At 42.2% G+C, this 13,365-nt stretch overlaps 1 protein-coding gene across 5 annotated transcripts in view; it reads right to left on the bottom strand.

Annotated features, from left to right (window-relative positions):
• LOC124299971 (GTPase-activating Rap/Ran-GAP domain-like protein 3) overlaps nt 1-11,123 on the bottom strand; it is a 62,378-nt gene extending 51,255 nt beyond the window's left edge. Inside the window, exon 1 of one of the 5 annotated variants that reach the window (XM_046753475.1) lies at nt 10,517-11,123. In XM_046753475.1, the coding sequence (XP_046609431.1) occupies nt 10,517-10,713 (197 nt within the window). In that variant the 5' untranslated portion in view covers nt 10,714-11,123. Of the gene's footprint in view, nt 1-6,204; nt 7,655-10,516 lie in introns of those variants that run through there. The other 4 variants (XM_046753491.1, XM_046753474.1, XM_046753481.1 and 1 more) reach the window with 4 other exon arrangements.
• Nucleotides 11,124-13,365: the final 2,242 nt, after the last annotated feature.

Below are 13,365 nucleotides of genomic sequence, written 5' to 3'. Positions count from 1 at the left end.
GCGTGTACACGGCTGGTTATAAAAGTGTATAACGTAATCTGGCGAATACAGCTGTGCAAATTATTATTGTTATTGTTGTTATTATTGTTATTATTTCTAAGCTACTGAATTATTAACTTTGTTAGATTATTCTCTTGCCTAAGTCTGTTTCGACTACAAACATATTCGACATTTATTTACCGTCACGAATGTGTGTTGAACGGATTATGAGAGCAAGGCCTGCTCATTAAAATAACATTTCTTTTTCTCTTTACTTCTTGCTTTTTGTTCGGTGTTTTCGGTCGTTGTTGACTCGACCGAGAATATCAAGTACAGCCTCGTATTTAGTGATGATTGATGATCGTACAAAGCGACTTATGTATACATATATTTAACGCCATTACAACTTCGTTTAAATAATCTGTATGACCGGTGTTGTTTGAAGAGCTTACGGAAAGGCGTTCGCCGAGCTTACACCGTCTTGAATTCAATTTGTATTGCAATATCCTTGCCGCATACCAGTTTGCTCACAGCTGCGGTGTATGTTCTACACAGAAAGCTCTCTCACTTTGGTCGGAAACTGTTTGAAGGACATTGTAAAGCTGAGCTGAGCAGAACTTCACCCCAATCTCTCTCTCTCTCTCTCTCGCTGAAGTTTCCTGTAACTGTAATATAGTGTTGACACTTCACCCTTTGGGGTGGACAGCTACTTGGAAAACTATGACCGAATATGTCCCAAGTTTTGGTTCTGCGGTCACAGCAGCCCTCGTAACTTGACCACTAGCACCTTAATTTAACCGCCCCGATCTGGCCCGCGGCGGATAAGCTCAATTTAATGCGCTGACAGTATGGCCTAAGTGCATCGATTTCGAAGTGTGGGCAAAGGGTAATGGCATATGGGGGATTGTGCTGTATCATCTGTTTCGAATGCTCGGAACGTGCCGAGAATATGAACACTTCCAAACGCGATTGAACTAGCAAAACGGTAAAAAGCCGCGAAACTGGGAGTCCGATATTCCCTTCGGGCCAGGTCACGGGTATTTATTTCTCTGGATCGAAGCCACTATCGGATAGTGATATTAAAGGCCCTCCGAGGATAGAGCAGACCAGGCCAGACCACGTATCTCGCTAAATGTGGAATACCCGCGCTTGTATGAGTGCTCGCACATCCTTGACCGAAGACACGTCGAGTGAATGGAGAGACGAATGTGGAGGAAGGTATAGATCAGCCAACAACGAGTTTCGCTGGAGATTAAAACTCACCCGGATGGAACTGACTAGCCTGCTATAACTCTACGTTTAACCTATCTATACGTATGCATATACGTATATGGAAGCTCATAGCCCAGATGAACCGCGAAGCGTCCAACATCCGAACAAAGGTACGTCTTGCATCGAGAGCTGCGGGACCGTCGTTTAACGATTTTATTTCAACTTTTTTTTATCCGATCGGATTTCAGAGCACTGAACTGTGGCGGCCAATAGATCATCGAGTTGTTGTACTGTTTCCTACATTTAACCTAGCCGCGGCGCGGCGAGATAAGCCGATTGGTTTAACTGCCCCCATTCATCCTCCGTTAATCACATTTTCTGGACTTTTTTTTAATTCTGATGAATAGATGTATAAAAACATAATATTTCTTCTATAAAATCGTATTGCAGGCGTATTTCCTTGAGAGTGAACTAAGAGCCAAGCTCCGAATCCCGCTGCTGCTTTATCTCAAGGACTCAGGGAGTTGTACAGACGGAGATATGATAATGAGAGGACTGCCTCATTTCGGTAGGTATAATGGAAGTGCGCTCCTGGCGAAATAATGGATTTCCTTGGCCGCTAGTAGATATGGCTGTGGCTATGGCACAAGCGCTGCTGTTTCGTTTTCACTTTGTGCAGAAAGCAAACTGAAGTTGATATGGATGACACGGCAGTAGGTCATTGTTCAACGGGAATGAAAGTTGTCTGCCACCGAGAAATTGTAGATATGAGAGAGGCTCGGAAAAGTGTTTTTCTTTTTCATCTATTATTTCTGTGACATGAACAGTTGCCGTTTTTACGCATATTGAAAGACCGTGGAAAAGTAATCGCACATTCGTATCCTCCGAGAAATTTACTTTCCAATTCAATCTGGCGTGTAATCGGTTACCGAAGAGCTTGAGAGTTCGAGCAATTGAAACCCCTACACGGTTCCTTGAACCTCCGCTTTCTGGTGGAGCGTGGTCAATGTATCCGACGGTGTCCATCCACTCCCTCCAGTAATTCAAAGGTTTTTGGGATTCAGTTGTTTAGTCATGAAAATGTATAAGCCTTGGTTATAAATTTTCGGGGTTATCAGATCCTCCGAGCGATTCTCTACCAAATGCCCGAGGTATATTTAAGCAATCAATTTTTCGTCTGATGCCCACAGCCCTAGTTTTTAAGCCCCGATACGTATCCACGATTCGCTCGATTCAAAATGAATTCGTTTTACGCCCCTTCCCACCTCTCTCGCTCTTTTTCTCGGAGATGAGGTCTTGGGACAATTCGGATAGAAGCCAACCGGGATGAAGTGAATAATCAACGTTTTTAAACTGCTTGCGGCAGTCTCTTGGGCCTAATGGAACGGTATCCTCTTTTATATACAGGGTGTTCAGTCCATGCACGATGTATACACAGATTTAAATGTTGAATGAAATGAAAGAAGATTAGGTTTAGAATTTCTCAGCTCTAAGTCTACCCGCGAATATACTTTTCATGACCTGAACATGGGCTTTAAGGTGCAAACGTAGAAAAGTTTAGTAGCACCTAGTTTCGCAAAAACCTTGTATTTGCAATCAATCTTACAAATGAAGCACATGAATGTATATGTTCTTCGTGAATTCAATTGAACAACCTCCATCTACCGCTCTGATAACAAATCGCAATCACCGTGCACACCATGTATGTTATACTTTATACACGTCGCGAGCATGTTATATTGTTATATGTATCCCACTAGAGTTCTACGACGTCGGACGACTTTGATTCCGAATTCAGGATACTCGCGTCACCCTCCCGTTCTTTGCGTATATTCCCCAAAGCCACCTGCCAGAGAGAAATTGTAAATCAGTTTCCAAAGAGGCAAGAGAAGAGAAGTTCTCTCAAAATACAGGTACCTTTTTTTTCGTGGATTTCGACAATTATGAAATGAAGAGTGGCATGGTAATTTTCCGACTTATAAACTACTACTGCTTGACGAATCGGAGTGAGAAACTGAGTAAAGAGAAAACAGAAAATGAATAATATCGAAGCAAACTTCAAATAAGAAATTGGACTGGAAGTATAACAAAACATAGTGATATTCCATGAGAAAGATAACACCTTAACAAATATTTTATACATTACAAGGGTTCAACGTTTAAATCAATACACGGTCACCTAGGCGAGCATTAAATCACGGCCACGGCAGTTTATAAGCACATTTGGAAAGATATAATATAAAACAGAGAGTGTTGGCATATTTGCGTTCAGACTACAAATACGGCAGCAAAGTTTGCCCGAGCAAAGAACGTAGCGGAACTAAGATCCGTTTTTGCTTCCCCCAAAGTTTGCTACCACAGTGATATGTCGGGTTGGTAGTGGTGACGAGATTTGGATCTGCAAAGGATCCGTTTGCAAAGGAGTCCTACCTAAGCAGTTAGTTTAAAGATCGGATCTGTATTGTGTGTAATTGTGAAGTTCGTTGTCGGTCAGAGCGGGAGTGGGTGCGTTAATTAAAAACCACTGTCAACTTTTCCAAAGCCTTGCCAAAGAACTCCGGGACCATACTCTTGCTAATTCTATTCCAAGAATTGAATGGAATTACAGGGCTGAACATTTTCCCATCGCTTTCTCGCACCTGCAGCGGGTTTCGATTAATCGAGGAAAACAACCCTCAGCTGGGACCGTGCCAGGTGGGCGATGATATGTAGCCTAAACAACACAGAACTGGCACGATGGCTCGGTGGGAGCCCCCTAGTAACCGTGTTCCCGGTTCGCGCCATACACCCACTTCCTCTTCATCAGGGACTGACTTAATCTCCATCGGTTTCGACTAGCAGCAGTTCCATAAGCCAGACTTACAACCAGAAACCTCAACGGCAGATATATATATATCAACGTGTAACATTTAACACTCCGAAGTAAAAAGAGCATGATTGAAGACCGTGCTTAAACCAATCAGAAGTGTTGAAAACTTACCAGACCAAGGTCAGTCGTAGCTTAGTCAGTACCTTATATCAGGACTCGTCATTGGCGCCCCTCTATTGCCAACTTTCGTATAGCTTCTATTGACTGGGATCTGACAAAGTGCCTCGGGCTACAAATCACTGCCACCTGACCGTATCCCTAATTCACGACCTCTGAAGGGGCACTAAGAATGAAACGGCAGCAATGAGAAACTTGGTGATATTTTTACTTCTTTGTACAATTTTACTTATTTCTTTTATCCGTTTTTCTGTAATTCAACTTCACTTCGCTTTCGGCACCATACACAGAGTATTAACCAACCAGTCTGGGGCTCGAATCATACGTCAACAGCAAAGATCGATCGAGATATATAACTTACGAGGCAGAGAAAAAAAAAGGAAATATACACGAGGTCATGCCACAATGGCACCATAACTATAAGAAAATATTTTATATGTCATTTGCGACTGGGGTTGTTAGGTACTAACCTTTTGTGGAACCTTTGAAATCACCTCACGTACACATGCATACGTTTTTAATACGGTAAAAACGTGCCTCTTTTAAGTAATCGCTTTCGGCGTCATGAGCGACTAATGATTGCTGCAAATCGCTTGCGGAAAGAAATTACGTACACCATTGTGAGCATCCACGGCGATAATAATGAACACTGCACTCACAAAGTAATGGACTCATTTTTCACCGTTCGATCACTACTCTTAATTACAATTTTAAACAATTTATCGGAAATTATGTCTTTGCTTATTATATTGTGATGCAGAGACTAAAAACTACAATGAATTCATAGACTTCTTGTACTGATGTGTATATTGATCACTGAAGTTCTACCAATAAAGAATCACCTGTATACGTATTAACGTCTGTACATTTATGTTTTTCCTTACTTCTTGATAAGTCACTGAATCATTGATAAAACAAGAATCATTGATGTTTCAACATATATAGTTTACAAGAATGGTGATATTGGTGACATAACGTTGTTTGGTTACATAATCTCAAATGTCTTTGGAAATGACAACGCTTGGGCTAATTGTAAGCCCTAAAAAGGATTTGGAGCATTAAATTTCAGTTTTTGATGACTTCTCGCAACTTGGTAAAAAGAATTTTCAGTCGATTAAATATCTGCTCGTGTAGCTGCTAAAGGGACTGAACCTTTTAGTATTGAAGGTTTCTATGATGAAAGGTGCACACGTGTGCTGGTATTCAGTCCGATGCATACGCATGCACAGTTGCGCAGATTTGAACCATTCGGCCAGCCTGACAGAGGCATTTCCGGATTTAGGTTTCAATGCACGTTGATGAAAATTTAATATCGCGGAGCATCCTTGAGGGTGCCTTATTCACGATTGAAGGCTCACCTCTGAGAGTAGAACCTACTATAACTTAGCAAGCAGAGCTAGTTCACGGTTCATTGTTGCCGAGGGTTCTAGGAAAAAAAAAGTTTGAAAAAGCTGGACGCAATTTCGGTTGGACTCGCGTCTTGCGCCGAAAAGTTTCCTTAATCATTTACCCGAACTCCGACAATGTGGAAGATTTGCAGAAAGTTTAAGAGCAGTGAGCGAACAACAAGAGAAGAGGAATTAAATGAACAACTATGTAAGTGCTAAAAAATTACTCTGCTCATAAAGAAACGTGCTAAGTATAACGTATATCTCTCCCAGAGAAGTTACAAAGGAGTACGTCCCCCGAAGCTTCTTGCTATAGCTCATATTTTAAGCGAAATTTCCCGAGAGTTTCGAGGGAGATGAAAAGCTCGACGATGCGGCTGTAAGTGACGGGTACACTGGCATTTAAAGGGCCGAAGACGAAGGATTAACCGCGGTGCTCATTCGGTCAAATATGCGGTGGTAGTTCCGTAGACTGCTTCGTCGTCAAAATGACCTTAACTGACCCACTAACCACGGTAAGGGAATAAGTTCACTGACATATGTTACCATGCTCCATTCGTCATGAACATCGTACACTTATCGTACACCTTTCTCATGCGAAGGAGACATTCCACATTAATATATCCAATAAAAGCTCACCGCGTTGTCCATGGCAGCACCCTACTGGATCCCTCAAAGCTGACACTTCTCAATTCATACTTGGACCTGGAGTGGAGAGGGGAACCGGTATTGCTGTCTCGTCCGATGTTTCCTGGTGACAGATTCCTCACACTTGGGGACGAGCCGATTAGCACGTGGCCCATGCGACGTGCAGTGCCGCCTTTGGCGGTCGCTGTTCTTCTCACGGAGCTCATCGTGCAAACTTTAATTTTATCGCCTCGAGTTAAATATTAATCACGGCACGACAAGTTTGCGTTATAATACAAATTCACAAGAGTTGCATCACGTACTAGTTGGGTCCTCGAACGGCACATTTTATGGTTGACCGTTCTGGATAAGAGCATCGTAAATTCTTATCTTCTGGTGAAATCACATTCCGATTTTTAGAGGTCTGAATTCAAGGGTTTGGTTGGCTCTCCGTCTGCCCTAAACCAAATAAGTGCTCAAGATGCGAGGGGAAGACTGCTGAGCACTCAACATAGATATTCCATGTTGTGTTTATGTTGGTTGTTTCGTCTTTGGAGATTGACAGAGATGGATGTCGGGTTTGCGTAGGCTGACCTCACTCTCGCACATAAAGTGGTTTTTCTTTGAGCGAGCGACACTGCCGAATGAGCTGATTAGTCTCAGTCATGTGTCACCTTGACGATGTTGCCCCGGCAGAAAAGAAAAATTGTTGAGTTTGTAGTCAAGCAGTCTGCAGTTCACTTGTGTGATCAATTTTCGATAGGGATTATAATAATTTTAATTAAGTATCTGTGGCCTTGTCAACTGCCGGGGGATTTCTTGGCTTAATGCGTTTTTAATGATCCAAAGGAAACCCTACTGTTTCCCAGCATGTCCTTAAAGCGGCAATTTCGGCTTGATGAAAACAGATGATTGATTGACCTGCTACCTCTGCCAAAATGTTCACGTGATAATTAGCACTGCTATACCAGTGGTATGGAGAATTTCTCGCAGCTGGTAACTGCTGAAAATCTATACCGAGCCAACCAATGATACAATTTCCAGTCTGTGGACTGTAAATCTGTATGGAAAAGCACACATGGCAGAAATGGTGTTAAATAAATGACTCTCACAAGGCGGATAACCTGTTGATGTAGATTTAAACTGATCACCGCGCTGCAGTCTATGCAGTTCCTCATATAGGCTCTGCCCCAAACGACGTTACCCCACCGCCCTGTCAGACCAGACGCAAGTCAGCTGTTTCCGAAGCACTAAATAGTCTGCTCTCTACAAATGGTCTAATAATTTTTTATCCATTTGAAAAAATATCATCGAGTTCATTATCAATATTATTCGAGTAATCGCGTAACTGATTTATTGTTATCACAACCTCAACCCGTACGACTTATCTCGTGAAATATGAACGCCGAGTTTGTTTTTAAAACGTAAAAGAATGAAATTTCGCCAATTTTCCTGAAAAATTAGTTAATCTTTGTATTATCATTATTATTATTATTGTTGTTGTTGTTGTTGTTGTTGTTGTTGTTACTATTATCATCACGTGTATCAGTGTTGATCACTCTGTTTTGGCCCGATATATTTTAATCGCCGAGTCACCGTCCGCGGATCGTTGTCCGTGTCGGAAAGAGTAAGCAAATGGATCACGCGAGCACATACTTCCGTTCGTTGTCACAGTTGAAATTGGTGTTTAGTTTTTCGTTCGATATTGAGTAGAGTCGGGCGGTCGGACGATGATTAAATGGTAACAGGCGAAGATGGTAGTAGCACACTTGTTGAAGGTAGCTAGTATCACGCTGCGACTGAGCATGGATACCTACAAGGCTATAACCTCGGCTGAAGCTCCGCTCTCCCACCCCCTTTACCTCGAGCAGCCCGCACGTACAAAGTTCGAACCACCCGATCCTGCCCATTACGGTGAGCCCACGCATGCGTCGCACCGCGAACGAACCGCAGCTATAAGGTTCTCTATAAACGAAGTAAAGAAAAAACTGAGCTCACGCTACCGAACACTAATGAATCACTCGTGATCCAAAGTACCAATTTTTCAACTTGAAATGTAGCGATCAATTCGAGGAATGTTTGCAAATGATCCTTGCTTGGAGTAATTTCGACCAATTGGAAAATTAACGTTGAAACATTTTTTCTTTTCGAAATATTTGTACGTTACTTGACACGTCTTTCTTTTTCGCCAAATGGACGTGGCACGTGTTTCTTGTGCTTAGCATTCTTAAAATTGGTGTTACAAAAAATCTGATTACGTGATCACCTCAATTGGATCTCGAGTAAATATACTCGAGATTGATAAATCACCGATATCAAATGATGAATTTCGAGCATCCCTATTAAAAATCTAGCTGCTTCGATAGCCAAAACAAGCTTCGACCTCTCTACTTTGAAGTGTCATATGACAGGAACTCGCAAATGCGTGTAGATCGGTTTATACTGCAAAGAATGTCTAGCGGGGTGCGCCGAGAAGTTAGGGTTTCCTCGGTACGCGATTGTTTGACGGCATAGTTGCGCGTGGCAAATTGCGGTGTTGAGAATTGTTGACTTCCGACGACTAAGGATGTATCGTAGATTAACCGCCCTTTCCTAAACATTGTTACCAGTCAACCCTAGCAATGTACCACCAAACGCTATCTGTGACAAATGAGAAATTACAATTACTGGCGAATCCTTATTCGTCGGCTTGGTTGTCAATTCACCCATTCATGCAAAGTATGCTAATTGAATATCTCATTTTGTAGAACAGCCTGAACAGATATCCATGTTTTGAATTAGATACAGATTGATCCTTGCGATTTAGTGCGAAGGTGAAGTTTATAAATCAGGGATTCCGTTAATGCATTTTACTGTACAAAGCAAGTGAACGGGTGAATTTAATCTTTCGCTTCAGAATATTAATGCAGGCGCATGTGTATAAAAGGCATCCAACTGCGACGTGTTTGTAATGGCGCTTGCCACTTCGAGCCTTATCATACTCTTGATGGAATAAGGGTGGATGACTTCCGGCGTTTAATGTTCACGACGCACTTTGAGGGGCCGGCTCCTCATCGAGCGGCACTTGTCACGAACATGCCCTTGGGCCGAATGTTCGTCGCGAATTATTTTGACGACTCGAAACAGGGATAAGCGGTTTTTGGGGTTTGAGCCTAATTTTAGAAGACATTTATTTTCAAACAATGCATCAACCCACTAGACTGCGAAACCATGTATTGAAAATCAAATACATCCCGAGTAGTTGTATTAGACAAAGTCGCTAAGTATGAACCGATGGTGGTTATAATTTTAAAAAAATCGCCGATGACGTTGCATCGCATTATCAAATAGAAAGGTAAAAATAAAAAAAAAAAAAAAAGATGTGATAGCGGCTTCACTTAAAGAGGCTAATCTACCTGGGGAGGTTTGAATACTCGATTTTTTGTTACTCAGTCTGAAAGTTTCATGTCTTGAAAATGTTTCCTGCAAATTTCATATTGATATCTATAAAATTGACATAGTTACGACATTTTGTATGAAACGTGCTCGAGCGCTGGAAATTCCAAAAAGAATTACTCGCAGGCAACGGAAATCGACCTCTCATGAAATTGCCATTGTTACAGAGGGCCATGGAATTTAGGACTAAAGGTGAAGTTGAAAATTTTCGCTTTTTACCCTCGCAACAATAGCAGAACCACACTCAAAACTTCAAACGCGTTTTTTTCGACACGATATCTCGAGAAGCGCTTTATAGATCTTTTTAAAATTTACACAAAATACGCGGAGACATACTAAAAAGTCGTTGACGATCTTACTTTTGTAAAATCAACTTTTATTTTTCCAAAAATTCCACAAAACCGCGAAATCCTTCAGGAACTTTTCGTATTTAAATTTTAATTGGTCACCAGTTCGTGAAAATAATAATAAAAAAACTTGGCGATCGTCAACGACTCGTGAAATCTATTGATTTAAATAACTCGTTTCTGTTTCTTTGTTTCAGATAGATCGTTGAGACCGGTGAGTGTCCAACGCTACACGGGATAACAGAAAAACGTTCTTCCAGCGGTCCTTTTGTTTTTGTTTTCATAAATTTCACGCTCAAAATATACATACGTATAAGCAAGAAAAAAAAAATAAAAAATCAGTTCATTTTCATCCATAGGTTATGAGGACAAATAATCCAAAGTTTGACTCGTTTTTCGATTCGCCGGGTAAATGTGCGCCCTTGGCAAAACTCGAAATGTCAGAATCCTGCCAGTGCCCCGGCATTATAGATTTTTGCTATATTTCGAGATATTTATCAGATATGATTCTTTGTAAAGAGATTCATCAGAGAATTACTCACACACACGAGTCCAGGTCAACGACAAACGTCTTCAGGCTGACTCTGATGAGTTCTTCCCATCCAGCTGACCGTCTCGTGGAACTCGGTTCTTTGACTGAACCCGATGATTCTCTGGCACATGGTAAATTGGAAGAAGTATCGTCGCCAAGAGTGCGTTGTGCTCGTAGACGTCTTCGTCGTAATCGTGCGCCGTCCATCTTCTTTCAGATCCGTAAAAAACGCGGCGATGCAGCTTTCACTTCGCCACAAAAATACTCAAATTGTTTGTAAACTTTCTCTGGGAGATGTAAAGCTCAAAAACGATGAATCGCATTATCACCGTTCTCGCGAATAGCACGTGGGCATGATGATCCCGCATTTCGTCGTTGCGGGGACCAACGATGATGTACTGTTCGAAATTCGATCTCAACCCGGAGCGCGAGCGCGTTGATCGAATGAGTAATCACACGTCTTGTTCGACAGTTGCGACTGCACAATAACGATAAAGAGTCGAAAACACAGAAAGACGCAAATCTTCTCGACCAGTTAGCCCGGAAATTTTCGCACGAGTGCTTCCCGCACAGTGAAGCTTCGGCGCACAAATGCGAGGGGAACTGGTGTTCTGGTCGCGACGACGTTCGCCACACTTCCTCGACGACGTGGGCGACGTCTGGCTGTGTTGGCAGAGGGCTGGCGCCAGTCTGACTGTAACTTTGGCCGCGTCTGCTGGAGCTGGCAAACTTTTGTCCCCGTCGCTATCCGAAATTTAGCTATTCCTGGGGGGTGATCAGGAGGGGCGGCTATCGACGCAAAATTCCGGGCGGCTCTCCCGTGAAGCGCCACGTGCCGTTTACCCTGCAAATGAATCATAGAATCCTGATTAGGATATGTGATCCTGGCGTTGCTCGGCTTCGTCAAGGACGCGCCAGTGACAAATACCCGAGAGGATCGATCGAACTATTAGGAATTGGGCACGACGTGACGCGGAAACAGCTTCACGAGACTCACCAGACATCGGAAGAGTCTGTCTCAAACTGGACAAAGTGCCGTGTAAGCGTCGCGTTAATCTCTTCAACGACACTCGGTCCGGGAATCTTGTTGTAGCTTCGGTGTGCGGCGCACGTCGCCGCTCGGACGGGTTAATTTGAGAAATTTGGAACCCCGTGGTGTGCAGGGTATTCTGAATAATCCACCGTCTAGACGCCGTGCTGATAACCGAACGAGTTTTTCAAACTCTAATCAAGACAATTTTATGCACACCGAGTTATAAGAATTCCCGATGAAGCGCGCATCAAGTCTCTAATTAAGTAGCTTAATTGAGAGCGAGGGGTGTCAGCGAAATGGCCGTGCCCCGAGGGCAGAGGCGCACTATCTTTGCTGCTCTGTGCGATTTTTTAATTTCTATCCTTCGCTCTTCCGTTGTCAGTGATGGAGCGCTTTTTCTGTACCTTCTCATAGGTGACCCGTGTACCGTAGCAGCTGATATGATTCACCGCACGTAGGTACGATATTCATTCCTGCACCCCGTCTGTTTGTGTCGGGTAGTAAAGTTCATCGCGTAACAGCCATCCATTTCGGATAAATTTTGTCACTCGAGAGAAAGGAGCAAAACGTTGAACGTCGTGCGGTTTTCACATTGACCAGGGTAAGAAATTGATGGAGGGTCGTTTTGCCGATTACATTCTATAATACTTGCAACGTTTTGACGCGTTTATAAGTTACTCTGGTGAATCCGCGTTAGATTTCAGGGTACCTGTTCAAAGGTATAATATACGATGTTTTCTTTCATCAACTTTGCGAGATGATTAGCCTGTACTGAGAAAAATTTGATTTCCTACAGTTGGGAGAAAATTATAATAAAACGGGTATTGTTACGGGTATGGTTTAAATATTATCGGAATTACAAGTAACTATTTAGTGTAATTATAATTGACGGCACTATATTTCCTAGTTATTGCAACGTTGAATTTATTTGTTAATTGGGTAATCACATGTTTTTAGGCGAGTGAGTCCTTAACATCAATTTACTGTAACACTAATATCAAATTATCGCGGCAGTCACAGTTAAATGTAGTCCTCGTGATGATGATAAAAAATAATAGCAATACGTACTGAATTTTCGAAGTAAAGCTACAAAGTACTTTTTCATTCTGTACACGGAACTGTTTCTTCGCTTGCGGTAAAAAATGAAAATAGTCAATGACCTACAAAGTAACTACGACAAGAAGCTTATCTAGATGTACATATATATTATATGTCAAATCTACGAAAATATCGTCTGGCCCGTCAAGTCGACTTTTCAGAATTTTCCCCCACTCAAAGGCTGATTGTTTTCGCATTTTAAAGTATTCGCAGAATTCACCAGATACTGAAGTATGCTATTGTACAAAATTGAATTCCTTCTTTTTAATTTGCACCCCAAATTCTGTGCGACCCTCTGACCAATATTAATCATCAGAACCTTTTATTCGTTATAATTTACTATGTAGCTTGCGATCTACCAGTGTAAATGAAAAGCACATAATTTCATAATGTGAATAATCAAACACATTCCGTCCGAGCGTACACGCGGTACATCATGTAGGATGCTTCAGGCATCTGAAGGGGATGATAAATGTGGGTACGGCCGTAGAATACTTTTCAAGTGAGACAAATGAAGCTGGAGAATAGGATTGACCACGCTGCCCCTGAAGAATGATAAACCGCTGGAGCTATCGTGGTTCGTTAATTATATTCGGTCTTTGATACCTTTAATGTGCCGAAGAGCTGTGGGCGTGAAAAGATCGAGGGTCTCGCTGGCGTTATTCTACTACTTGATACCGTGAAGCAATAGCAATCCCTCAAGTTTATCATAAAGGACCCCCGATACC

The sequence above is a fragment of the Neodiprion virginianus genome, chromosome 3 (genome assembly GCF_021901495.1).
Source record: "Neodiprion virginianus isolate iyNeoVirg1 chromosome 3, iyNeoVirg1.1, whole genome shotgun sequence".
NCBI classification, from domain to species: domain Eukaryota; kingdom Metazoa; phylum Arthropoda; class Insecta; order Hymenoptera; family Diprionidae; genus Neodiprion; species Neodiprion virginianus.
Note: the sequence above shows the minus strand (reverse complement) of the source record. Positions and strands in the feature narration are given on the sequence as shown.